At 41.2% G+C, this 27,363-nt stretch overlaps 2 protein-coding genes across 7 annotated transcripts in view; one reads left to right on the plus strand and one right to left on the minus strand.

The window, feature by feature from the left end:
* The window catches only part of ralgapa1 (Ral GTPase activating protein catalytic subunit alpha 1), a 45,595-nt gene extending 22,433 nt beyond the window's left edge, over positions 1–23,162 (minus strand). For 2 of the 6 annotated variants that reach the window (XM_028396496.1, XM_028396498.1), the window contains exons 1-37: positions 22,761–23,162; positions 20,344–20,454; positions 20,181–20,230; positions 19,363–19,420; positions 19,225–19,268; positions 18,933–19,110; positions 18,690–18,805; positions 18,162–18,300; positions 17,819–18,027; positions 17,413–17,736; positions 17,091–17,267; positions 16,899–16,970; positions 16,661–16,809; positions 16,443–16,566; positions 16,055–16,201; positions 15,849–15,939; positions 15,402–15,566; positions 14,216–14,362; positions 11,472–13,328; positions 8,326–8,450; positions 8,005–8,239; positions 7,448–7,639; positions 7,002–7,172; positions 6,650–6,843; positions 6,461–6,559; positions 6,173–6,328; positions 5,941–6,069; positions 5,702–5,827; positions 4,998–5,056; positions 4,698–4,806; positions 3,111–3,221; positions 2,883–2,951; positions 2,674–2,811; positions 2,389–2,572; positions 1,120–1,238; positions 877–996; positions 45–681 (exon numbers count right to left, since the gene is read on the minus strand). In XM_028396496.1, coding sequence (XP_028252297.1) covers positions 45–681; positions 877–996; positions 1,120–1,238; positions 2,389–2,572; positions 2,674–2,811; positions 2,883–2,951; positions 3,111–3,221; positions 4,698–4,806; positions 4,998–5,056; positions 5,702–5,827; positions 5,941–6,069; positions 6,173–6,328; positions 6,461–6,559; positions 6,650–6,843; positions 7,002–7,172; positions 7,448–7,639; positions 8,005–8,239; positions 8,326–8,450; positions 11,472–13,328; positions 14,216–14,362; positions 15,402–15,566; positions 15,849–15,939; positions 16,055–16,201; positions 16,443–16,566; positions 16,661–16,809; positions 16,899–16,970; positions 17,091–17,267; positions 17,413–17,736; positions 17,819–18,027; positions 18,162–18,300; positions 18,690–18,805; positions 18,933–19,110; positions 19,225–19,268; positions 19,363–19,420; positions 20,181–20,230; positions 20,344–20,454; positions 22,761–22,866 — 7,237 coding nt within the window. In that variant the 5' untranslated portion in view covers positions 22,867–23,162. The remainder of the gene's footprint in view (positions 1–44; positions 682–876; positions 997–1,119; positions 1,239–2,388; positions 2,573–2,673; positions 2,812–2,882; positions 2,952–3,110; positions 3,222–4,697; positions 4,807–4,997; positions 5,057–5,701; positions 5,828–5,940; positions 6,070–6,172; positions 6,329–6,460; positions 6,560–6,649; positions 6,844–7,001; positions 7,173–7,447; positions 7,640–8,004; positions 8,240–8,325; positions 8,451–11,471; positions 13,329–14,215; positions 14,363–15,401; positions 15,567–15,848; positions 15,940–16,054; positions 16,202–16,442; positions 16,567–16,660; positions 16,810–16,898; positions 16,971–17,090; positions 17,268–17,412; positions 17,737–17,818; positions 18,028–18,161; positions 18,301–18,689; positions 18,806–18,932; positions 19,111–19,224; positions 19,269–19,362; positions 19,421–20,180; positions 20,231–20,343; positions 20,455–22,760) is intronic. The other 4 variants (XM_028396497.1, XM_028396501.1, XM_028396502.1 and 1 more) reach the window with 4 other exon arrangements.
* Positions 23,163–23,521: 359 nt separating this feature from the next.
* On the plus strand, positions 23,522–27,312 carry brms1la (BRMS1 like transcriptional repressor a). The gene is made up of 9 exons (XM_028395446.1): positions 23,522–23,656; positions 24,136–24,291; positions 24,417–24,507; positions 24,600–24,727; positions 24,810–24,889; positions 25,008–25,104; positions 25,183–25,272; positions 25,369–25,433; positions 25,519–27,312. The coding sequence occupies exons 2-9, from the start codon at positions 24,153–24,155 to the stop codon at positions 25,615–25,617; spliced, it is 789 nt and encodes a 262-aa protein (XP_028251247.1). The 5' UTR covers positions 23,522–23,656; positions 24,136–24,152; the 3' UTR covers positions 25,618–27,312.
* The last annotated feature ends 51 nt before the right edge of the window (positions 27,313–27,363 follow it).

Here is a 27,363-nt window from a genome sequence, read left to right on the forward strand (position 1 = left end):
ATTTGCTGTAGATTAAATGCAACTATTCAGGTTGAAATATATACCTGCCCTCTGTAGACACTCAGGACTTGAATATCCCAGGTATTGCAGCATTTCATCCAGTGCATCATCTCCCTCTCTAAGTGAATCCCATGCCGGCACCGCCTCCCGACACACACGTTTAGCCAATGGTGGAGCTAGAAGCTGTTCTAAGCCTGATTTAACTTGCTCCTCTTCCCCATCCATTTGAAGCTCATTCTTCTCCTCCTGCTCTTCCTCTTCCACTTCTCCTCCATCTCCCCTTCCATCCTCCTCCTTCTCCTCACTGGCTTTCCTCTCCTCCCCCTCCTCTTCCCCCTCACTAAGAAACTCTTGCCTGTCACCTTCCATCCCTCTTTCTACCTCCTCAGCCCCCCTTTCCTCCTGCCCATCTTCCTCACTCTCTTCTCTATTCACTCCCATCTTTTTCGGCAGACCTCCTGGTGGGGTGCGTAAATGAAGATTCGCACTGTGAGGTGACTGTGTGTGTGTTAAAAGAGTGTGTGCTGGGCTGTTCGGGGAACATGGTGGAGGTCCATAGAGGACAGCAGAGTCCCAGGAGTGCTTTCCAGCTACATCTCGGATGATGACACGAACACAAGCTGGAGCAGAGGACAGACCAGCTGTCATTCCACCTCCTGGTACACCTGACTCTGATCGAATCTGGAAAACAGAGTAGTAGACTTTAAATCGTTTATATAGTGAAGAAATCATCTAGATGTAGCCCACATCCCCACTGTTTGAAAAGTAACAGTAATTTATCAGCAACAGCAATTTAGAATGTTAACAGCTGCCAATAGTATATTTTGCAATGCAAGTTATGATTAATCTAAAGAGCCCTCTTCAATTGAGGGTTACCTGAAGTACTGAGAGCAGTGTGGATCCGTTCAGAACTAGGAACTGTAGGTTTGGTGAGTGGAAGAGCTCTGGTCCAAGATCTGCACTCTCACAGAATGGGTTGTCTTGATTTTCACACACCTGTGAAACATAGTGAACAAACTAAAGACTGCATTGTGTAGAGCTTATTCCTCTAAACATAGCTTAGTCATCATCACCATATGGTGGAATCATTACCCCTAAAAGCATACAAAGTGAACACACCTGGCTGGAGAGAGTAGCAGGCCCTCCAGACATGGGATAATGTCCTAGATGGTTGACCAGGTGGGTAATAACTGTTCTGGCTGCAATGGAAACCAGGCCCTGCTGGATACGGCTACGAACTGCACAGACAAAAAAGTGATGATATAGAGAGAAGAGATATCTGAATGAGAAAGAAATGTGCACTGTATTTTGTAATCATACAGAAAGCACATGTTTGCTAAACTGCAGCCTTCTAGATGGCTGATTCTGACTTCAGAGCACAACCTTTAACATGTTAAAACTCATATAACACATCAGCACTGAGTGGCAGACAAGTGTTGATGAGCAAATAGATGCCATAAATAAAAGCGGGTGAATTACTTTAAAGAGCTGATTCGACTCTGCTAGCATGATAAACAACAAAAGGATTTGGATAATGCAATTTTATGAATGCATCTGTACAATTAAATTAAGAATCCAAACTATTTTTAAGTCCTGTAACTGTAAATCATCTGCATTCAGATGATTGGATTTTAGACTTCTTCAAAGTCCTGTAAAAGTTTTAAGTGCTATTAGGCTCCCAGTTAGAGCACAGCTTTGGGGATATCTGTACAAACTAGGAGAAGATGGAAAAACACAGGAGTTTGTACATTGTTTGCTCCATGCTGAGAGGAAGCCGATGCCATCACACACACTGTGCTGCCAGTAGATCCTGGTTAATCAACATCATTACACACACAGTGTGACACACAACACTTTCCAATAACTCCTTATTGACAGGCTCTGCATAGAGTACAGATATGTATTGACTAGCCATTCTCATTGACTTCCTAAACCACAGGGGAGCTTTCAAGAAAGAAGATGGAATAAAACAACTAAAAATGAAAAGGTATGAATTAATATATCAGACTTATAGAAAATATTAGTAAAAGCAGTAAAAAGGGATAATATAAAAAGAAAAATAGAGGACTGGAGAGGAGAATAGAGGAGAGGAGCATGGCCTAGCAGGGTACTACAGTCATTACACTAGTCACTAAGTCCTGCTGGACCACAGCAGGGGACAATGCACACTCTCACACGGATGTAGACAAGTGCACATACACACACATGCAGACTTTCTTCAATTGTAAGTAATCAGCAGCAGTTGTGGATGACTTTGGGTCACATCGTGTGTCAATGCATTGCTTTTTTGTACATAACAATCTATTGGCTACTGTTTGCATCATACTTCTAAAAGTTGGCTCTAAGATATACTGATCGTAGTGCATGTCCAGTATTTGGATAAATTACCTTCAGTGACAGGCTGTAGTTTACTGGAGCGTTCTGAGTCTGGACTGTGCAGTGGTTCTGGTTCTCGGAGGCTCTCCAATGGCAGGAATGGGTCGTAGTCAGGACTTAACAAGTCTGACAGCTGCAGCGGGTAATACTTTGGACTGCTGAAAGACTGTGCTCCATACACACAACCATGTAACACCTAGACATATTCAGAAAAAGAAAAAAAGTTCAGCTTGTGCTACTACTTTTTTTTTTATCTGTTTCTGTGCTTACAACCATGTCATAATAACAAATAGACACCTTGTAAATACAGCTGAGCAGGGTCTTGGGTGACTGGTCCCTCTCTGGAGGGCTTCGTGTTTGTACAGGTTGAAGAAGAACGTTTGGAGGCAAAGCCATCACCCAGTCCAACAGACACAATAGCAGGGACACTACCAGCTGTAACACACACAGAAACTAAGTTACTACAAAACAAATTAGATATTTTTATGCAAGCAAAAACTACTTACCCTCTTATCTAGTTCATGAGGTGAAGACTCAGTAGTTGGCAGCAGGAATGTGATGGTAGCAATCAAGATCTAAAATAAAAAGACAGAAAATCAGGATATTGTCTTTTGTTAAAACTGTTCAAGAGAAAAAAAAACACAGAGTTTGTACAAAGTGATCAAAAAATTATACCGTAGTTATAAGAACAGAAGCTAGTAGTTGATTGAACTACACAGCAATTTATCTCTCACCTCAACAATCTTCTTTGGAGTGTCAGGGGGGAATTTCTGGAGATGATCCACGTAACTGATCAGGAGGTGAAGAATGTCAGAAGCCACCAGTGCTACACTCTTATTGGGGTACTATGGAATAAAATGTAGGAACTAATGTTAATTCATAGGTTCAAGAAGTTTATTATATATAAATTATTCACTGTTGCAACAATCAATAGTTTAGTTTGATATAATATCAAATATTACAGGAAACTAAACGATTCTTTATTCTGGAACCAGTGATGGGTCCTTCCTAATATAAAAAAAATGACTTTTAGGAACATCTATTTTTTTTATTTAACCTTTATTTAACCAGGTAAAAACCCATTGAGATCCAGTTAATGTTAATTTATCAATTTTTGCATACCAACCTTAAACCAGACATTTTTTTAATCAATTATTCATTGTAGCAATACAATATTCCCCATATAATTTGTGTAATATTTACAACACAATAAAACCCAGAGAGGTTAGAGACTAGATTTACAAATCAGTCTCTCTCTAATGAGGATCAGCATCTCCAAATGTTGCTGTAGATGAAAGGGAAGGAGGAGCAGGAGGACAACAGGAGGAAGTGGCTCTGCATGGAAATATGACAATCCCTCAAGCTGTAAATCTGTGTGTGTGTCACCAAGCCCATGGCTGAAGCTGCTGGCTGCTGGTATGAAGCAAGAGATTCAAAAGTGGACAAGATGTGTGTATATACAGTATGTGATAGTGTGTGTGTGAGACGCAGCTTGCAGCATTCCCCCTGGATTAGTCTCCTATCTGAAGGAGGACCAAACATATTGACAGTCCCGGGTTTGCTCCCAGGAGTAAGTGAATGCAAGTGTGTTAATGTGTGTGTGCGTGTGTGTTGCTGCAATGTCTTAGCAGGCCATTGGCTGCCGATACACGAGCTAGGGATTCCAAGGTGGAAAAGGTATTTGTGTGTGTGTTTGAGTCCATCTAGAGCCACTTGGCTGTAGATGAGACAGTAAATGTTGGACACTATTATTCTGATCCACAGGCCTCCCAGTCTAGTGAAACAGACAATACAAACTGAGGCAATTTTACTAACAATAATCATATTTTGGCTGTCAAAAAAGATCCAGTCTGTGTTAAGCTTGCTTAAATAATCCACAACTTCAAATTTACAGATGGCATTATTTATAAATCTCGTGCAAAATAAAAAAATGTATCAACGTACACTGGTGCATTAATAATCTTGTTATTTTAAACATTTTACTTCTACAGTAAGTTTTTGGTGCATAATAAGTAGGAACAAAAATCAATTCAAAGTAAACATCTGGGAAACATGAGAGCAGATGTTCAGACACCACTGTGTTGTACAGATCAGTATACATACAGCCAGTCTGCAGCCGCTTTGATTCAGAGTCATTGCTTTGGTCTTATTACACTGGATCACATTCAGAGATGGCACCATGTTCAGCAGGGAAAAAAGTTTGAAACACTGCACTAAGCTGATAACATTATCCAAATGGTTTGACACTTGAGCCTGACTGATCCAGTTTATTGGAACGTATCTAATATTATTCATTAAAACAGCACTGAGCTGTAACTGACCTTCAGGGTAACACAGATGACGTTGAGAGCATCTTTGATCTGTGGATGTTGAGTCCCATGAGCCAACTCCTCACACAGCCAGATACCCAGACTGCACAGAGCCACACACCTGATGAAATACATAAAGCATAAGCAAATATATACACACATATGCACATATAAAACTGAAAATATACATGTAGGGTTCACCTCTTTCAATAAAATGTATTATGTATGGAAGAAGTGAAAAACATTAAGTAATAACAGTGTGCTGTTACTCAATTAACTATATTGAAACACACCTATCATAAAAAATCTTACCTTGCAGGAGCAGAAGGTTCATCCCTGGCAGAGGTCAGGATAGTTTTGATAATGTGCTCCTAAAACAAGCAAACATACAGACATACTTTGCTGTAAGAGGACTAATAATTAAGCAAAGATTTCAAGAAAATTACATTGTGAGGTGTTAATGTGTATTTATGTGTGTATGTATGTTGCACTGAATATGGACACAGCCACCACTGAGACACATTCACACACTCAATGGGCTTGTCCATCCAGTCATCGCTAATGACCGCTTAGTGATTCAGAACAAGTTTCTGCCTTGTAAGAAACCAGTGAGCAAGCCTGAGGCACTGCCACGCATGGCATTAACGGTTTACAAAGCAACAACAACAATACCACATTACTCCCACAGCCCTGAGCAGTTAGAAGAATGGCTGATGAGACATTAACCTATTAGTTTCATTCTAAGATCCCCTATGGACAGCAGAAATGTGTCTGGACTGACCTGGATTATAAAAAAACAGCAGTTTAGGTCAGGAAAATGCCTATTTTATTGTATTTTCAACATAAGGATAAAGGTCATACCCATGTACTCAAATGTATAAACTCTCATGGTTACTTCGATTTAGTGTGTAGTTTTCCCCGCCATTCTACACAAACATTTTAGTACTTTCACCTTCTCTCCCAATTACAATGCAATTTATTATAACACTGTCACAAAAAAACAATCAGCTACATACCTTGACATCAGGAAACTTTGTTAGTACAACGTCAGCAGTAGTGGGGTGGAGAGCTGGAAGCTCCCCATAAAAGTTGGGAAAACACACCAGGGATCCAAGAAGGATCTGGGCCTCCACTCTGGGAGCCTTGGAAGAAAATAAGAAAAATGGGGATTGTGATGGCATCAAAGTGATAGCAAGAACTCTACAGGTATGTCCCATTAAGAAGGCCTTGAATAACCGGAACAATATATTCTTACATTGAGTGATGAGCAGGCAGTGACTCTGGAAGCTGCAATGATAAAATCCAGGATCAGCATGGTGGCCCCAGGTAGACCGATACTGAAGAACCTGGGACTACAGTGCTTGATAATGGTGTTCACAATGTCCTGCAAAAGTAAAACGTATTTTTAAACATTTAAAAAACACCCTAAACAACACACACTTTTTAATTATTAGGTAGTAAAATGTCTAATTTCAAATACACTCTACCTGGTCTTGGTGCAGCAGTCCTTGGTGCATGATGTTGTAAAAGTGTGTGAGGAAATCAGAGTTTGGGGAGACATCCTGGCGTCTCTTCATGATCCTGCATATTAGCTTGTAGGCATGAAGCTTTCCCTGCTTGTAACGCTCTGTCAGCATGGTGGCCTCGAGAAAAAAAAAGCATTACCATTACTATTTAATGAGAGAAACTGACCAAACCAAAATGCAGAATACATTAGCCAATACTGAAAATTATTATCTGCAAGAATCCTCTAGTAACCTCTCAATCACACCTACCTTGAAAAGCCAGGGGGTGAGGATTCTCAGGGGTGGGATCAAAGCAGGGGGTGGAGGAGAAGACTGGTTGTCCAAAGAAATGCCCAAATTATCCCTGATCTGAAAGAGATATTTACATGTTTACAAAAACAATGACTAGACAAAGTGTGGAGTCATATTTGTTTAACAGTTGTGTGCATCAGTGTTCACCTTGGCTAGGTTTTGCCATAGTTCACACAGGTAGTCAAAGACCTGAGCATGGATCTCTGGGTCCTTGATACTGTTGACATCCCCAAGGATACCCAGCATCCTTCGCCACATAACTGTAGCAACATCTGCGTGCCATCCAGTTAGAGAACCGCCTGCCATCACGCTGCAGTCCTCACTGGGGAACTCGCTTGTTTCTAGAATCAATCAGTGGATCAATCAGTGACTCTTGCCTCTCATTAAAGGCAGACATGAGTGGAGGAAAATACTGCACAAGTACTTGCCTGTACTTCACTGATTATCATTAAGGAAACCTGTTTTTTGGAGAGTACTCATTTGTGAATGTGTGTATTACCTAAATCATCAGGAGTCTGCAGGACAGAGTTGTGGAGTTTGTGATCCAGGTCCAAGTGTGTGTGCGAATGGGAGCGTGTGTGATCGGTGTGTTCTGCTGTCAATGTGGCAGGCGACGGTGTCTGGGAGCGAGAACCCCCAAGGGAATGCATGGGCGATGCACTCTCAGAACCTACACAAGGCAAGAAAAGAAAAGAAACATGAACTCCAACTAAATAAAACAGCAGAATTACTAGATGGCTGTCATTTGTTTATGGTCTTTGTGGCATCAAATCCATGGAGATTAATGTCATTTTGTCACATCTCAAAAGGCTTACAGGCTTTAATGCCTATGAAAAGATGGGTGACATAGGTTAGATACATGTATATGCACAGTAACGGTGTGTAGCTAAAGGTGATGATGCATGTACTGTATAGATGAATATATACAGAAATCTAGCTACATACCAGGGACAGTAACAGTGTGGCTGAGGCTGCTGGTCTCTGAGTCGATATGGAGTGTCGTTAAACTAGCTACTTCATGTTCTTCACAGGCCACACCCCCGCCCAGGCTATCTTGGTCCAGTGAGCTGCCTCGACCACCTCCTCCTGATCCTGATCCCACTCCTCCCCCACATGCTTCTGAACTAAAAGTAAAATCTGAAATAACAAGTTAAAAAACATATTACAATTCACTTACACACTGTGTTTACTTATAATCTTGTATTCCCCTTGATCTCAAAGCCAATTGTCCAACTATGATGGATTTATTTTTTTTTTACAATTAAAATCTAAAAGTTAAAAGAAGCTGCCTGGGCACTAAAGTCTTGGTAATCTTTTAAAAAGGAAAAAAGATACTGGTACTGTATAATCCGAGACTGATAAAACTGTGCTCTCCTTTTGCTAAGCTTATTTTCTCTCATTTTGGGCAGGATAATAAAGCTGCAAATGCAATGTGTTATACAATATATTTTAAAAATTAAACAGGAGTATATTAGTATAAATGTTAGTACTTTGTTCCTTACTATCGAATTTGCAGGTGGTATACTGAAAGGCATTAAAGGAGTCTGATTGGCTGTCAGAGCTGATGACATCAGAGCCGCTGGCACTAGCAGGTGACGTCCATTCAGAAGGAACCCCTGGATCATCAATAGGGCGAAGGTCATCTGAGGGTCTCGATCCAGGACTCTGACCAGCCTCCAGGAGCTCTGGCAGGTCTCTGGGAACCTCCAGACTACCAGGGCTGCTGCCACGACGACCCTGTGTGTAAAGAGAGAGAGCCGTGCTTGTGGATTCTATGTTTTGAAACGCTTGAATGTGTTCACACTTGCATGTGTTTAACTAACCGCTGTTCCTTTGGCCCTCAGCCTCTCCTGGATAAACTCATCCATGAGGTCAGAGAAGTTTGGATTGCTGCTCCCCACATCACTAGAGACTGGACGGGCCTTCTGGACGACCTCCTCTTTGTTGGCTACAGGCACACAAACACACATTAAGATATAGAGGCGGACATGCTGTGACAATCGCACAAGACTACACTCATACACACACAAACACAGAACTGATGAAACAATGTAAATATAGACAAGCTGACACAGACAGGTGAGACGCAGATGAATGAGAAAGAAAAGCAACACACGGAGACAGAACAATAGTTGATGTTGACCCACATAAATAATACACAACACAGAAAGCTATGAATAGGAACTTGTAACATCATTTATGTAATCAAATTTTGGATAAAAGTCTAAAATAAGGATATGGTGACATTTTGTTTTGGGTCATGTCCAAAACGTATTATTTCCCCAACGCAACACCTGTAGTCTAGTTAGCAGGCTTATGTTATTTAAAGTAATCAGACATTAAAATGTCACAATATCCATAATAATAATTCATTTAACTTGTGACCTTCCTCCAATTGTATAAGCAGTCCTGATGTATATGTACTGTTGGCCTTGAGGTTATTAGGAGCTAATGTTTCAAAAAAGCCACAACAACAGGCACATCAAAACCCACCAGAAAAGCAATGCAGGAGTTAATTCACACCATGCACAAAAAGAGCGAGAGAGTGAGTATCACCTTGTTAGGTCCAAACAAGCAGCAAACCAGAGGCCTACATTAGTGCAATTGTGTTACTGTGGGTTATATTGCTGTTAGCTTGGATGCAACAACCAGAGTACATTTCTAAACCTCTAAGCAGAGAGCATGAACCCAAAGTCGGAGGGGAGTAAATTTGCTGCTTTTAGTATTAACCAAGTAATCTTTAATTCCTGAAGCTGTGCCTGATAAAGCTGACAGTGTTTGGTTGCTTCCACCACTCAATACCAGAGCTTTGGTCAATAAAGCTTATAGTTACTAAACACAGAATTAAATGGTTTACTTTGCTGCCACCTAGCTGGATATGAAGACACTGTGACACTGTCATGACTGTTCAACATACAATACCCTATAGGTACAACAAATATGAAACTAATAAAACTAATCAACAAAGTCAAACAACACTTCTCTCACTCATCAGAAGAAGCAGCATCTCTTGATTGTGATCATATGGAGAACACTGAAGAGCTACCAACTCTAATTTTCCTCTTCCATATAAGGACGTCAAGTATCGTGAAGCCAGCTGTGGTATATTATTTAACTGTAATGGTTATTTGCCATGACTGCCAAATGCAGTAGGAAAGAAATTTGAACACAATATAAACAGAAAAGCCTAATCTGTTTCTCCTTGCCATTATTATACAGGTCAAATTATGGAAGCCTACAGCAAATTCTACATCAAAACAACAGCGTGAAAAACAAAGTGAAGATTAGCACTCTAAACATGCCAAGCTGTAATGGTAGCAGAACCTAGTTATTTCACACAGTCCTCTAACAAGTCTTTATAAAAACAATGACTAGTGATTTGTGCACTAAATAAGTGCATGTTCTGGATGCCTTCAGCTAACTTAGACAAGTTATTTCACTATCTGGGTTGTTTATAAAGTAACAGAGATAATAACAAGAGGAGGTTGACTCTCTAAAATGCAGCATTTCAAGCATTCTGCTTGATCAAAAGGGATATGAGATGCTGTCTGGTCCTCCACTCCTCAAACAAACACCACAGCATAAATGATGCACCATACCTATGCTGAAGAAGCTGTCGAAATTAAAATATCCTAAACGTGGTGGTGGTGCAAGCTCATTCTGATGGAATGGGTACAGACATGCAAACAATGCTTGACCACACTTAAGAGAACCCAATAGTGTTCATAACAATCAGCAGTAAGAGTTTAACTAGTTCAACACCAGATAAACAAAGAGCCACAGCACAGAATATCTGGTTTAGCTGTCCAAATTAAATGCAAAGTTATAATCAATTCTAAATATTATTAATCCATGCAAGAGCACCATTCCCGTAAATCTGGCCTTGACAATATTGTCACTAGCAAACCTCATACATCCAGCACATAAGTAGACAAACCACACATGTAGGTATTATTTGACACAAAGCCAGACAATACATCCAAATAAAACAGGGAAAGACAAAAGAAGGTGGCTGCACAACAGTAACTCCACATCAGACTTAGGTGATGAATTCCTCCGCCCATACATCACACACACAGCTTCCTTTAACCCCTCATTTTGTATTCCACTGTACTGAGAATTAGAATGAATTGAAAATCATTACTACTAATACTATTCTGTGGCAGTGTGCAAGACAAATAACCATTCCAGGTAGCAGGCTCAAAAGAGAACTTGTTCTATCATTAACATTTTGCATGCGTATACTATTATTAAGATGGCCGTTTTTAAAAGAACCTATGCTGCACTCTAGTGGTGTGAAAAAGGGCTACAATATTTGGTTCACATTTCCTACAAACGTTTGTATCACATTGCAAAAATACCTCACATCACTGAGTAAAACAGCAAACAAAGCTCTGAAGCTGGAAAATGCCACAAAACCTCTGAGAGCCTTCTGAAGGTCTTATGTAAAGCCATGTCAGTTTTCTTTTTTTCAGTGTCGTTTGTTGTTTTCTTCTGTCAGGCTGAAGAGGGGCTGGAGTCCAGGGAGGAGGCGAAGGAGGCACAAGGAGGCCGCATGCAACATCGAGGACAGGGAGGAGATGGAGAATAGGGGGGAGGGGGGGAGGTAAGAGAGTTAAGATCCCAAAACCTTTAGGAGACAGAAGGCAGGAGAAGGAGAGAGGGAACTTCTGAGGTAGAGAAACAAGTGGGAGGGTATGGGAGGAGGTGGGGTCCTTGATAGGAGGCAGGCTGGAGGAAGGGCTACGTTCAAGAGGAAACACATCAACAGGGAGTTTGAATTTCAGTCCAGCAAGATGATGAGTTTCAGCCAAAAAATATCATTCCATCATAACAAACCAGTTAAAAACAGCCAAAAAAGTAAAAGAAAGAAAGTTGTTGGTGTTTGTGTGTTAATGAGTATTTGTCTTTCCACAGCTCTTTAATCTGCTGTGTCCTTTGTGAGCACTTCGTTCGTTGCGACCCTCACCTGGCGTAGTCGTCTTTCGTCCAAAGTAGCCCAGGACATGGGAGTAGAGATCCCTGAGAGATGCGTCACCCATGGCAGCCCGGCCCTGCCGCTGTGGCGAAGAGCCCTGGGATGACCCTTGACCTCTGGGTCGAGGCTTGGAAGACAGAGCATGTACCACTGTCTTATAGACACCACCCAGAAGAGCACCCTGATGGTGTCGTAAGGCAGTGTTGCCTGGCTCCTGGGAGCGAGAGCGGGATGCTCGAGATCGCAAGGCAGAGCGCCCCAAACGTCCGCGCACTCCTGACGACATGCCAGAGGAACCTGAACTACTTGATAATGCCTCCATGTTTGCCTCGGGGCTTATGTTGGATCCAACAGAGGATCCAAGATGTTTCTTGTCCCCTCCAGTGCCAGATCTGTTTTCCAGCCCTCCAATGCCTGCTGTGCCCCCTGCACCGCCGCTATCCAGCAAAGTCCCAGATGACAGTTTCTCATGTGCCCCTGTTCTGTGGCTGATTCCTGCCACAGAGCCAAACTTACCTGTACCCCCCGCTCCCTGTTTGCTTACTGAACCTGCCCCAGCTCCAGCCCCTGGCCTCTCTCCTGCCGAATGGCTGTGTGTGTGGAAGTGACTGAGCCGGCGCAGCCTGGCTTTCCAGTGCGCTTCTTTGTTATCAAGAGGGTTGTGGAATTGAACAGACTCAGTGGAAGGCCGAAAACTGACATGAACACCCCCAGAATGGTGTTTCTTGCTGCTGCTACTACGGGTCATTTTGGCCTTAGTTGGGTCTAAGATTTGGGAAGTTGAATCACTGCTACATTCTACAGTATTAGCATCCTGTCTAACTAACTTAAACCTGTCATGTCCTTCTGCTTCTTTATCTTCTTGCCTCTCTTCTCCGATTTCACTCCACATGTCAAATTTACTTTCCAACCTTGTTGCCCTCTCTGCATTTCCTCCTGCTCCTTTTTTCTCACCATTTCTTTCTAAGCTAGCACTCCCTTTAGCATTAGTTGATGGCCACTGACACTGCAGCTCCAGGCACTCATAGATGCTTCGTCGCTCTGCCTCAGTCTCCTCTGTGGAATCTACACTGCTATGCCTCACTGACTTAGTTACTTGTCCGTCCTCTCTTACCACCTGTGTGGCCTCTCTAATTTGTCCTGTGCATTCAAATTGTGTTCTGGCTACCCCTGTTTGCACCAATGAAGGCAAAGTAACAGTATTTTCTAAAGCATGACAAGGACTATCTTGCTCTGTGGCCTCCTCCTTCCTCTCACGTCCTTTGTGAGTGAGATAGTCCCTAATAGAGGAGAATAAATCATCCTCCTCTGTCCCAGCCCCAGTTTCACCCTCTTCTGCATCAATTTCCTTTTCAGGGGAAAAAATGAAGGCAGAGTCCCAGTCGCTTACCCAATCAGAACTAGAACCTCGGCTTCGAGAGCCAACTTGCTGCCAGAATTGGTCACAAATATTACCATCATCTTGTGCCTCTAAGGATGAGGAAACAACACCATTGGAGAAGGTAAAAGGTGTGGGAGAGGATGAGGTGAGGGATTGTGAGAGAGATTGAGCTGTGTGGCTGTTGGCTACAAGTAAGGAAGAAGTTGTGGAGTGGTGGTGAGCAGGATTTGGGATCGAACTGGGATCCCTCTGAGGGTCTTCACCTTTGACCCGCTCTGCAATGAAAGGCTCCATGATGTCAGAGGCACTGCTACTCCTTGCAAGAGACGATGGGGCTGGGGTGTCCAAGTCACACGCCACTCCTTGGAAACCCTCAGAACAGGGGGTAGGAGGGGCATCCTCACTCTGGGAGGAGTGGCGCATCCGAGAAGAGCGGGATGTCAACGTGATGGGTGGATCCTCAAGATCTGGTAATGAGAAGATGTGGACTAATATTAGCAGAGGTTCAAATAACAATAGGGGGGGAAAGCACATAAATAGATTTAAATGAAAAGGCCAAGGAAGAAGCATTAATGCTCTGTGCCTGCAGAAGCCATACAATCCCTGGTCCTTTATCAGACTGAGGTCATTGTCTTAGCAGGCATAGACAAAATTAAATTTAAAACACAACACTTACTAAAGTAAGAGGATCAGTCAAAAGAAATGCCACTTAAAGAATGAACGCATCAGGGGCAAAATATCACACTTCATGGGTACAAAGGTCAACAAGAAGGACAAAGGGGAATAGATGCTTGTCTTCGGGGAAAACAAAGACAGGCATATGGTGTTAATGGAATGACAGAGCGACAAGCTTGTGTGCATGCAGTTACATAAGTAAAAGGTTAAAAGGCAAAAAAAACAAGCAAGCACATGGTAAAACAGGTAGGTCAAGTTTCATGCAGACACGTAGACAACTTTAAGGTTTAAGCAAACTTAAGTGACACTTGTGATACAAACTCCAATGACATATTCTGTGGTAGTATCTTTAACTGATGATCGAAGGATTTTAATAGAATGTAGGAAATTGCAATTAATTCAGATACTAATCTGTTAGCTGCAGCTGTATAATTGCAGAATGCAATTTGTAAGTACTGCAAACCAGCAGCTTTTTCTGATTCATAAGGAAGGTGAAAAGGTGTGCTGTGATTGCTGCTGGAGCACATGCAAACTGTTACTCAGTAAAGACACATAGCTGGAAAAATCAGAGAGAGAACAACAGACAAGAGTTTCAGACAATGTTAAGATGACTAAAAATGTTCCACGCAGAGGCAGACAGGCCACAGGCAGGCAGACAGGTAGTGCAAAGAGTGTGTACCTGCCAGCTGGTCAGCAAGGGGGGGTAGTAAAGGGTGGTGGTGGTGAAGGAGGACAGGAAGAGGCGGAGCCAGAGCAGGAGCACTCTTAGCACTGCGGATAAAGGCTGAGGACAGCAGAGAATCCCCCGTAGAACAGCTACGCAGGGCTGAGGAGGTGGGAAGAAGAAATAGAAGAGAAATAGACGAAGGGGAAGAAGTGTTGGACAGAAAAGGAAGGCAAAGGAGGAAAAAGAGTTTTGTTGAAGTGAGGTGAAGTGGTGATGAGAATGGGAACATGGAAAGAATTAAAGAATGATGTAAATAAAGAAAAAAATGAGGGATGGTGAGAGAAAAATCAGGTGTTTGCAGTGTTGCGTGTTAAGATAGTTATAAATTACAATGGTTTGAGAACAAAAAGGAGAAAATTGTGAAAAGATGGACAAGCAACAGAGCAGTGTAGAAGAGGGAAAGATTAAGGGTGGATATTGAGGAAAGACAGGGAAGGTGAAAGGCGAGTGAGACGGGGTTAGCTCTGAAGGAGAGACAGTGGAAAGAGGATAAGAGGCTAGTGGTGGTTTGGCACATTTTGCAGCTCATGTTTTCCACATTAGAGGAACACTATCCTAATTTCTCACCTGATTAATATGTTTTTCTAATTGTCTAAAAAAACTGCAGAAAAACAGACCCAACCCTGTAAAAAGTTTGTTAGCACATAGAACTGAATTAAAACAAGAAAAAGTTATAAAGATCTTTTAGAGCTTGGGGGAGGTAAAGCCCTTGAAAAAAGGCTTAGCATTTTTATTTAGGAATAATCAATATATATCCTGCCAACAGAATTGTTTCATTTGCTTGGATTAAAGTCACTAGGCTGTTAATATTCTGAACAATGCAGCCTTCAACTATTTTAGATGTTTGCATCAACAAGACTAAGAAGGAAAGGAGTGACCATACCCCAAAACTTCCTGTCAGACAGACAGGTAAGAAGAAAACAAGAGAGAGGCATGAAGTCAAGAAAACCCTAATTAAGAACCAAGATAAGCTATTTTAAGTATATAGAAGACAGTTTTTCCACCGTTGCACACTTCTCTCACACACACACACACAAAGAAACATACACAACAAGCAAGCCAGTTTACTAGCAATGTCTGGAAGTCAGTTTACACATAAAGCAGGAAGACAAACATTTTAAAAGGTGGTGATACTGACCTACAGTCTTCTGACGGACAATACTACGGGCTTTTTCGATCCCTGGTGATCCAGCGGTGGTGGCACTCCGCTGCCTCATGGCTGCTGCCTGACCTGGTTGATCTCTGCTCCAACCTTTAGAGAAGGAGCGATCCACAACCTGCCGCTGGCCCTCTGAACCGATACCTGCAGTATGAACGAAATTAATTTGGTTCTTTTTGGTTATTTTGTACAGAAGAAAATATCCTTACTTAACCTCACTTAAGCAATATATTGTGCAAACTGAAAGTGTAAGCTGGAGTGACTCCACTGTACCATCATTGTTTTACACATTAGTTTCAGATTAAGCAAAATGATCACGTGTAAACAGATTGCAATTATCTAAGAATCAGAAGGCTGTGTTTTAGAACTGCTTAGGACTTGACAGATGCCATTTTAAAATGTCTGAAGGTGTCTGGTGTGACCAACCTTTTCCTTTATGTTTCTTCTGCTTCTGTTCACTGAGTTTGTCCAGTGGCAGCTCATTCAGATCGACACTGTACAGGTTCCTTGCCAACACCTAAGACACAAACACTGATTTACAACTTCCCCATAATACCACGCTATTTAAGATAGTATCAGGGTGGCAGAGACATACTAAAATAACATAGTGAAGACAAAGTGTCTTTCAGTACCTTTGTGAGGGTCTCCATGGTAAGTGACCACTCAGTGACCAGCTCCTCCCAGCAAGTCAGGGAAGAGAGGACAGAGAGGAGGTCGTCCCACAAGTCTCTGCTGATATAGACATTTAAGTTCCCCTTAATCCAGGCAACGATCAGCGTCTATATAGAAAGACAAGGATGAAATATAAAAACAGGTATATTAAAAACAGCTAGAAGTCTCTGAACTCTCGCCTTCAGTCTGAAAAAAACAAGGAAAGTAAATACAGTATAAATCAGACTATATTTTTAAATTCTGTGTTGTAAAACAGCTGTTCCTATTCTTTTTTATGTTTCATGACTGTCTCAGTTTTATTTGTCCAAAAACAAAAGCCTGTGTAAAATGGCAGTAATAGTAACATACCTGAAAGATAGGCCCGGCCAATCTGCCTGACAGCGTGTTGTTTTTCTTGCCTGGAGGCATTATGGAAGGAGGCCTTTTCATTACAGATTCTGTCACCCTCAGCAGAACCAGTAAGATCTGTTCCCTACAAATAAATAAAACACAGAGGTTAAAACTAGCAAAAGCAGTCTAAAGTAGTTTAATTAAGCAGATGTGACATAACCATAAGCTTTTTTTACCATGTTTTCTGGTCCATAGTTTCGTGCATCACAAGGCTGCGATAGATATTGAGGACTCGCTTGCACATGTCAACATGTTCCTCTAAAAGAATCTTGATGTCGTTGGCTGGCTCCAGTAGAAAAACATTGGAGGAGTGAGTGATGAATACCTGCAGTGAAAATATTGTGAAAGAATAAAAATAGGCGTCTTAAATCGGTTTCTTTTAAAGAGAGACAGAGGTCAGTGTGACAACTATACCTGTAGTGTAGTCTGAACTCCAGCATGAACGCTGTACTCCAGCATTTCACTGTCAATCACTTTGTTCATTCCCTGAAAAAAAAACAGAAATACAGTCACATTATTTATTTTGAATGTCTAACTGAAAATGGTTTACAAACAGTTTACATAAAAATAATGTTTAAAATATATGAGAATATTTGCATTTCTCACCTCATCTTTGTCTCCAAGCTGAGAGTCTGTATCGAGACTGGTAGCTGTTGCTATAGGATAGGGGCCCTCCTCGGGCTCCTTCATAAACACCGGCTTGTCCTCCATGGAGATCCACTCCTGGTAAACACGAACCACTTTTCGCATTGCAGCTGCTTCACACATAGGAAGAAGAAAGGCCTATACAAAGGGAAACAGAAAAATGATGACATTATTTGATGCTGCCTATTAATAAGTGTGGACATTACAATAAATTAATGCTAATTGTCAAAGAACAGTAATGAAAATTCCCCCACTCCCATAATACAAATGATTTCTCCTTAACCTGTCTAAAGATCTCTGTGATGAAGTTGACGTTGGTTCTGGAGCTGGTCAGTACTCTTCTCACCACCTCCATGTCTGTCAGCTGCTCTTCATCAATGGAGCAAAGTGAGGAAGAGCTGGGCTCTCTCTCTGTCAGTGTAGATGTGTTGGAGTGGCTCTGTTCAGGTTCACCCATAGGTCCTGGACATCCAGAGAGGCCCATGCTACCCCCCGTAGACCCAGATGAACCACCACTACCTTCCAGGTGGCTCTCAGAACGAATCCCTCCTCCACCGCTGTCGTCTGAGCTGCCCGCAGAGCGAGCAGCCAGTCCGGCTGCTGCTCGCTGGAGGTGAAAAGAGAGACATTATGTGGAGACAATTTAATATTATTTCATGTATGACACCTAATATGTGTGTATGACTTACCTGTATGTTCTTGGGGACATTCTCTCCCTCTGTTCCTGGGATATGTGTATGTGTGTTGGGTCGGGGTTCCAGCCAGAAGGAAACCAGCCAGCGGATAAAGATGACACGGGCTTGAAGAAAACTCTCCCTAGTGCAGTACAGTATTTCACCACCATCCTGCTCCCGGCGCACTACGCTGTAGTACGGCTTAGGACGCATGGGAGGCACATCTACACAGAAAGAAGATAATGCTTTTTGTCTGGCATGGAATTATTGTAATGAAATCATTACCATTACTGTTTAATTGCAGTGCTTCTCTGGATTTACTGTATCAAGTAGCTTTTAATGTCTTTACAGTACTGACCCAGCATGGGGTTGTAGAGGCTTGTTTCCATAGCGAAGTTGGGAAAGATGTGAGGAAGGTAATACTTCCTGAAGTGACCAAAGAGGAAGCTGAAGCCACGTTCATGGTTCTCTTTACACCGCCACTCTAGAGACTTTGCCTGGTCGACACAGACAAACAAACAAGTCTGTTTTATAAAGAGAACATTACGCACAGAAAATAGGGTCAAGCAGAGAAGAGCACCATTGTTTTAGGGGAGAATGTTGTCAGTGTGTGTAGGACTGCATGCATATGTGTGATGACAGCAAGCAAAAAAAAGTACAAGCACAAATTCAGTGTGTACCAACCGAAGATGCAATCTGTATTTTGGGTTGCAACTGAAATGGGTAATCTCAAAAGAAATCTGTTTGCACCCATACCAGTGACTGAGGGACTCAACACCTCCTTTAACCCATGCCTTAAGCATTAGTGGCATTAGTACAGCACTGAACAGTTTCACCAGTGTATTCAAGTTGTGTTAACTGTGTTAGTAATAAACTCTGATAATACCTGGTTTACCATATATTTCAATAGGGCTTCCAGGAAGTAAGCAGTAAGGTCTTCCTGGTTCTTGTCACCTGACTGGGGAGGAACTAAAGGAGTGATCTCTTCTGGTGTCACCTGGGCTGCAGAGGAAGTAGAGATAGATTACTATCACATTCAATTATGTAAAATAATAAAATTCTTGCATGTCTCTGTATAAATTAGGTTGTGAATGGGGTTGCTAATCAAAAGTGTGTTTATTCTACTAACTCTCTGTCAAACTCAGCGGAGGGTTGATGAGACTATCCAGGGTGCGCGGGGTCCCATGGCAGAGTGGAGCTGGGAAACCAGGAATCAAACAGGCAAACATGCAGAGTTGCTCTCGCTCTGCGTTACTCTGTAATGCCTGCATCCACAACAGGAAGAGACGCACACCTTCACGGCGGATCTACAGTATAGATAGAAGAGAAGATTGAGAAGGCATGAGGAAAAGAATTCAACCTAATACATATAGTACTCAGAGCCTTTTGTTGTGCCAAACATTAAAGAATCAGGACTGTACCTTTAGAGAGTTCCCAGTGTGCAACAACTTCTTCAGAATCAAGCCTGAGAGAGAAAGACATGATAGCCTTCTCATTTCAAACTACACTGCATGAAAAGAGTTCAAAAGTTTCCAACAGCAAAGAAAACTGAACGTTACCAATACTATGAAACTGCCATCGGCTCTGGATTCTCTCTGGTAGGAGCTGAAGAATTTTCTGGAGAAACAAAAAATTTCAATTTATATGATATATTATATAACTTTCTGGAAGATGGGATAACCAAGATAACAGAGAGGCTTAGAGGAAAACATTTTCCATGCTGGAATGAATATAGGGTATAAATAATGTGTAAATAATGACTAAATAAACAAGATAGGGCAGTAAAGCAGAACAGCAGTTTATACTAAAAATAATTCAGTACGGTTCACTTTGCATCTTTAAAAAAAATCTAAACAACTACATAATCAATAAAGCTCATCTTTAAACACAGGGAAAAATTCTTCATTAAGTAGGTGGGCTCACTGACTATTTCTTTTTAGACTTGTACTTTTCCTGGCCCTGTACTGAATTTATAGCATGTTGAGAGGCAAATAAAGGTCAGTAACAGACACAAACAGAGCTATCTTATCCTAGTTACTCTAAGCACCACCACTCAGTTCTGAGTGTTGCTAAATGCCAGTGGGCTGACTCTGAGGTCAATGTCAGCTGGTGTCATGGTACTGACCGAGACCACCAAGCTTTAGGAATCAAAAACTCCTCAGTGATTGTGTTGAATGTCAGAGCTTTATTCTGAAATTTCTCAGACAGTCAGAGGATGCATTTTGCTAAAAGACCTCAATAAAAAAACTCAACAACCAACAATATTTTAGTTCTTTAACAGCTTTGTAAGACTGTTTGTAAAAAAAAACTGTTTTTCATCATGGGTTTACAACTGTCACATACATTCAATTCACTGTATTTTAAGAGATTTCAACACCTCAAAGATGAAGAGGATTGAATCCAGCTCCTCCCTCTGAGACTTGTGGCCTAGACATAGAGAACAGCATGAATACACAGCCAGTACAGCAACTGTAAAGGTGATGATGTGTGATTTATTTAAACCTGCTGTAATATCCCTTTTGGTTATGTATAAAACTTACCTTTTTGCTTGAGGCTAACCTCAATAGTGACAAAGTTTTCAAAGAAGACATAGTAGATATGGGAATAGTTCAGGTCAAAGAACTGCTTCAGCTCTGATGGCTCTGCATTTTCTGGAAAAGGGAGGGGAAATAAAAAAAATGGAATTGCATTTTTGACTTTTTGAGGTGATGTTGACAGTCTTTATTACAGTCTGCTTCAGTGTTTGCCCCCAACTTAGACAATCCTTTTAACAGTACACAAAGAAACATCCCAGAAATCAAGGGTAAAACAGGAAACACACTAAAATACAGCAATTTTAACATAAGGAGAGGAAGAATTAGGTAAAGTGCTTAAGCATTTTTTACCAGTGCAAGAATCAAATTTAAAAGCTAGCACAATTTTTCTATTGCATTTACGATTGTTCTGTAGCCTCTCTGCTCTGTCTACATTACAGATGACTGCAAAAAGACAGCAGAGAAGCCTAAGCAAAATGGAGCTCACAGCGGCAAAGGAGAGAAGAGCGAGAGATGACTGATGTCTGCGCTTTTCTGATAAGAACCATCATTAAGAGTCAGATAAAATTCAAACAACAGCTACACCCTGACTATTAGAAGATGGGACTTCCTGCACTCTCAGTATCTTAGGAAGCAGTTCCAGAAATCTGTTATAGGATATTCTCTATTTATAATCTAAAAGTTTTAGTCTTAACAATACACATAACTGTCCCTCAAAGAACACCACACATTTTGACTTTTCATCACAGGAAGTACATTCGTTCTCTAAATAATACATCCGTATTTTGTCAATGTGAAGCGAAGAAGAGACAGACCAGCGCAGGTCCCAGCCACAGTTTAACATATACACTCTTTTCAAGAATGGGAACAATTACGCTCATGTGTCTTGGACTACGCTGCTACTGGCTGGGGAGGGAGACACTCATACTCCAGACAGTGACATAAAACACAAAATACAACCCTCACTCATACACTTCAAAGTCCAAACTGAAAGAAAATACACAAGCATGGAAGACACTGAGGTCCCCAGTGACACACAGAAGCATGTGCACAGGTATACAGACCCACATTATACAGAAGAGCCTCTGGTGATAGTCTTTGAGGTTGTTTATATGAAGACTGAAAGCTGAACTCTGCTGCACAGAAACACTGAGACCATCTGTGCTCTGTGCCACAGTGGTTGCCCTTGTAAGGTCTTAGTGGCCGAGCTGAGTGGTTTTCTATCTTTTACTCTAGAAGCTGACATTTTACCACATCATTCATCGCCACCTGAATGCCAACTCTACACCTCTTTATAGTGTTTTAACTGAGGCAAAGCCTAGCCTTGTAATCATTTAATTTAGGAGAGCAAACTACAGTAAAGTAAACACTATGCTATCTTTTTAGTTAGCTATTATGCCAGATCAGGTATCAACTTTTATTAACTTGGACAATCCCAGAGCTCACACCCTTCTACACTCAACTAAAGAACTTCAAACTGTGTAGTTATCCATTGTTCAGTCCTGGAAGTATTCTTTCTCCAACAATGTCACTGCGAATGTGTTTGTGATTGTTATCATAGTCTTGTGCTCCCCATAGAGCACAGAGGAGGGGCACACCCCTTTCTCTCCGTCTCATGCACACATACACAAACGTAGAGGCCAGTTGGTCTTACAATAGAAACAGGAAGTTGTGCTACTGTACTGGACACATAGAGGAAATAGTAGAGGCCATTTCCTTCTCCAGTCTGTGTGTTTACTTGTGGGTGTGCTTGAGAGCAACACACACACACACAGAGACAGGCTTCTATCCCTTTTAAGTAACGCCCTGACACCCTCTCCCACCCATTTAAAATGCTGCAACAACAGATGTGTTGAAATATATCCTAATATATGTTCAGAAAAACACTCTGTGTTTCTCACAAATCATGCCTTTGTCCAACGGTCGGGCACGCCCCTGTAGAAATCACAACAATCTGTAGCATCACTGTCTGCGTATTACACAGTCACGTTTACACTCATCACACCCAGTTCTCCTCTGTTCAGACACTGCATTTCAGGTAGTTGTACACAATAAAAACCACGTCTTTAAATCATCTCATACTCAACACACTGCACTGCAGAAACAGAAGGATTTACTTGTCACTTTGCTTGTATACACAATAATCCGTGCCCTGATGTAATTCTAAGGAGACGCCTCTGGTGTGGAAAATATATATTGAGAGCTAGAGTGTTTTAATAGACACATATCAGATGCCGAATTAATGAGTTGATGCTAAAAGATTCCCAAGTGTGTTCAAATATGTGATAAAACAGTGGTGTTTATGTTTACAGTAAGGACAGGTTTGAATTTCGTGATTTCTGAGAGAAGTTTAGTGTAACTGTACAAACAGACTGGCACGCAAAAGCTAACCTGCTAGCTGTCTGACAAGGATTTTAACTTACCTATGACTATTCTGAGATGTTTGAGCCTCGTCAACACGTCCTTCTTTGGGTCCAACACTTTCTGTGTTGATTTTTTAACGTCCCCATGAGGCTTTTTGGAGAACATTCCTGAGGCAGAAAACAAGGGAATGCGATGGTAGACAGCAAGACGGAGCTAGCCACTTGAGCAGCCTCAGCTAGCGTTAATCTTCAATCTATAACGTAAAACGCTTGTTCCTGAATCATTTATTAACGGAACGCTGCGAATTAGGAGCCCTTCGCAACACCGCGGGGTAAATCTTGGCGTAAAATTGTTCGCCGAGAGCGCATTCTGTTAAAACTAACACAGATATGTACAATGTAGCGGGGCAACGCATCCATCCATTGCACCTCCCTTCCACAACAGTCCGTAGCCTTGGAGGCTAAACTAGCTGGTTAGCTATCTCTGCTGTTCACTTCAGAAAACATCATGGCGGAGGAGGGAGGTGGGAAAACAAAATAATAGATACCAGAAAAATTCAACGCAAACATGGTTCAACAATCAGTTAACTTTGACTATCATGTTTGAACAATGTCATATATAAATGTCCTAAAAAATAAAATAATATTCCGAAATAAATTGTTTAATCGTTTTTTGTTTGTTACATCGAGTTCTGCTCAAACTCTAGCTCCAAATGCTGAATTATGGGTACTGTAGGTTACGTCTCAGTCTTAGCTAATCAACCATACGACTCTTGCTGATGCTAAAAACTACATTTCCCAATACGAATAAGAGCGCCATACGATGATTTGTTTTTAGCTTTAGCTGGAGCATGCCACTGAGACTGTAACCGAAGAAAAACAATAAGTTTCCTTTCTTTGCGAACAACCTTTCTTTAAACCTTAAACCTTGGAAACGTCGAGCACCACTCTGTTTTGTGAGTTGTGATTTGGTTTTAACCTTCCTTGTTAATGTATAAATCGAATAAGTTGTATCAATTTTGCACGCTACCCATCTACATTGGCATGCTAAAGTGCTAACAAAATGCTAATTTAATGTGTTCTTTAATGGCTGGTGTAGTAATATTCTTTTAAAAATATGACATTATGAAAACAGAAGGTCAGTTTTCGATCAGAGTTGCATTGGTTCATACTTGTTATTTGCGAAGTCTCTTTCATGTAACGATGTATTTCCCACCGTAGAACATTTTCCCGAAGTAATTTAATTACATCAGGAAAGAGAAAGATTTCACCAGGAGGCAGAATCAAAACGATTTTGTTCACCAATTTATTGGAAGTCATTCGCTATTGCTTTATGTAGTGCTTTTATGTGGTTCCAGACTCTTTGATTTCTTGTTTGTCTAAATACAAAGAAACAGGATTCAGCCTAAAATCTTCCAACATCTTACATCCTCAGTCTAAACCTGATCTGCTATGCCGGTGCACCGTGACCGGGAGAAGAAGGAGAGTACAGCAGAGGAAATGGAGGTTGATGAGCAGGAACAAGAGGCTTCAAGCTCAGAGGAGGAGGATTCAGACACCTCTTCTGTATCTGAGGATGGAGACAGCTCTGGTATTTAACATGACATTTTTATGGAGGTTCATTCTGATTATGATGTTTCAGGGCTGCTTCTTTCTTTCATTACAGTCGGATTTGTTAACACATAAATATGTGTTTTTGATCCTGTGCTTTTCCAGAAATGGATGAGGAGGACTGTGAGCGGAGGAGGATGGAGTGCCTGGATGAAATGTCTAACCTTGAGAAACAGTTCACCGATCTCAAAGAGCAGTAAGTCTGACACTAATATCTGTCTGCCTTACTGCAAAAAGTCTCAAAAAAGCTATGCTACACTTTACATTTACACCTGTGGTTATGTGCAGGTTGTATCGTGAGCGTCTCAGCCAGATAAATAGTAAGCTCACAGAGGTCGAAGCTGGCCGGGCAGCAGAATATCTGGAGCCCCTGGCAGTGCTGCTGGAGAACATGCAGGTCCGCACCAAGGTGGCAGGTAACTAACACACGTCAAAACTCATTTACTACAGTCTTCTTTTCACTTTCATATGTGTCTCTTTCTGTTTTTGTATTCACAGGCATCTACAGAGAGCTGTGTCTGGAGTCAGTAAAGAACAAGTATGACTGTGAGGTCCAGGCAGCGTGCCAACACTGGGAGGTTGTCCATCCAAATTCACACAATTTAATTAGCTGACATCCAATAATGTGTAACTGGATATGCTATATGGATATATGGTTTAAGTGTATATTCAGATGCATGTTTGTGCTGCATGCAGAGTGAGAAGCTGCTGCTGTTTGACACGGTGCAGAGTGAACTGGAGGAGAAAATTAGAAGACTGGAGGAGGACAGACACAGCATTGATATTACATCAGGTAGCACACACTTTGCATTGTGTTAGACATCAGCATTTTGTATGAAATGCTGACACAAATCATCTGTCTTTCTATCAGAGCTGTGGAATGATGAAGTGTCAGGGAGGAAGAAGAGACGAGATGCTTTGAGTCCAGATAAGAAAAGGAGGAGACCTTCAGTAGTGTCTGATATCCTTTTCCTGTTAAGGCCTCTATTATTGCTCACATCAACACTGCTGATTTCAGTTCATTCCTTTGTTGGTTGTTGTCTTTAACATTGCTTACGTCCATATATTGTCTACATGCTACCTGATCTGGACATCCTGGAGGACTGGACCGCCATCAGAAAGGTGTGTGTACATTGCTACATTGAGATGCAGACGTGTCATATTCTGTGGAAATTTAACAACGTTTTATGTGTGTGCTGTACTCCAGGCTGTGGCTACACTGGGCCCCCACAGAGGAAAGGCCGACTCTGACAGCTCAGTGTTCCCATTCAGACCAGACAGGAACAGACCTATTCTCAACTGCTGAGACACAGACGGTGTTAACAAACAAGGACCTCATACACAGTACACTCGAACATACTGTACTGTAGACACACATCATAGCATTCCCTCTTACAAGCATGAAACACACAAGGCTTCACGTTTCTCTGAATCTTGTCAGAATTCTTTGTTGATGCCTATTGGTGACATCAGTCGGTAACCTGTCTTGTGCTGACAGCTACGCACAATAAGGACTCACAGGAATGGAAGCATTATTGCTTCATTTCAAACTCAGGCTCTCCATGTGACTTTAACCAGTACAGTACAGGTTTTTCATGCTACACATTGTAGCATTTCCCCATTTTGCATCTGTTTCAGGGAGTAAAAGCCAGTGATGCAACATTGAATAATGGTTTTTGCAACCTCTGTGCAGTGCAAAGGAATATGTGTATATTTTTTTAATTTCTATTTTTCTTTTATCACAAATGTTTACATTTTGGACAGAACCGTCTACTTGTGACTTCTCCCTTGACCTTCTACTCATTGGTATTGCCTTCATATATTCAGGTTGTGCCAAATGAGTTTATTTGGTGTGGAAGGAGGGGGAAATGTAGGAAAATCCCACATTTTGTTTTTTTTCAGTGGAACTTTACATTTTTTACACCATCTCCTGGTAAATGCAAAACTTAGATAAGCTGGACTTTCAACATTTTTTTCCAGTATGTGTTAATACAAGAAAGTCACAATCATTCTATGCTCACAGAAAAGTAAAAACAAATTCAGCATTGTACATGTAAGCAGTGAGACTTTCAGCTTTCATGTTTGTGTTTATCTCTTGAGTTTGGTTCAGTGTGCCATGTTTTAATGTGGCTCAGTCTACTGGTAAATGTCTTGTATGAGACAAATTTTACCTTTTGTTTATGATTTCGATGGCTGGATGATGATCATGTGACATTTTGTACAGATTTCTGTTGTATTATTAGACAGAGAAACTGAAGCTTTACAGTTGTGTGTGACCCGGACAGATAAGTGAATACATTCAAGGAGGATTAGAGTTTGTGTTGTTCTCTTAGTCAACATCTGTACACCACTTCTGAAAAGACAAAAACATGGATACTATTTTTCCGTCAGTAAAGCTTGTAAAATTACTCCTTACCACTACATCATTGCAGTCAATGATAGTTGTTATAAGTAAAGGTATCCCTGCACAGTTAAAGGCTTCATAGTTCAACAGGTAGTGTTACATTCTGTACTTTCTGCCCGTCTACCTCTTCTTGGTGCCACACACATTTTCTTTAAACTAAAATACAAACTTTCAGTGTGTACTCTGTTCATGCTGTCACCTTTATGACCATCCTAAGGTCTTGAGTGGTTAGTGGTTCAGATTTGCTAGGATCAGATCATGTCCTTTCAATGATACCCCACATTTAAATCTTCACATATACTGCCATTACTCATTAATGATGGTAAAGACTGTCATTATATGGTGTGTTGACTTTTAAAGGGGATGTTAAATATTCAAACAGATTTTTTGACAATATACGTTAAATGATGTGTCAGGTACATTTGTGACTTTCCTACTTAGTATGTAGATGAGTTTTTTTTTTAAATAAAAAGTTGTTTTATAGGTATATTTGGTGCCTCTTATATTTTAACAGTGAGAAACTGCCAGAAGTGCCCCCAACTTTACCCTTACATCTTTGTAAGTGATTTTTTCATTTTACATACAGGAATATACCTGCTGCAGCTTTACAAAACAGAGATGACCTTGATAAAACTTAATCACTGGTAA

The sequence above is a fragment of the Parambassis ranga genome, chromosome 22, assembly GCF_900634625.1.
Source record: "Parambassis ranga chromosome 22, fParRan2.1, whole genome shotgun sequence".
Classification (NCBI taxonomy): domain Eukaryota; kingdom Metazoa; phylum Chordata; class Actinopteri; family Ambassidae; genus Parambassis; species Parambassis ranga.

Bases quoted from the DNA above. Each gene is read 5' to 3' on its own strand.
- brms1la (XM_028395446.1), top strand. From the start codon at position 24,153: ATGCCGGTGCACCGTGACCGGGAGAAGAAGGAGAGTACAGCAGAGGAA. The intron at 24,292-24,416 runs GTATTTAACATG...GTGCTTTTCCAG, and splicing joins TGAGGATGGAGACAGCTCTG to AAATGGATGAGGAGGACTGT. The intron at 25,105-25,182 runs GTAGCACACACT...TCTTTCTATCAG, and splicing joins CAGCATTGATATTACATCAG to AGCTGTGGAATGATGAAGTG.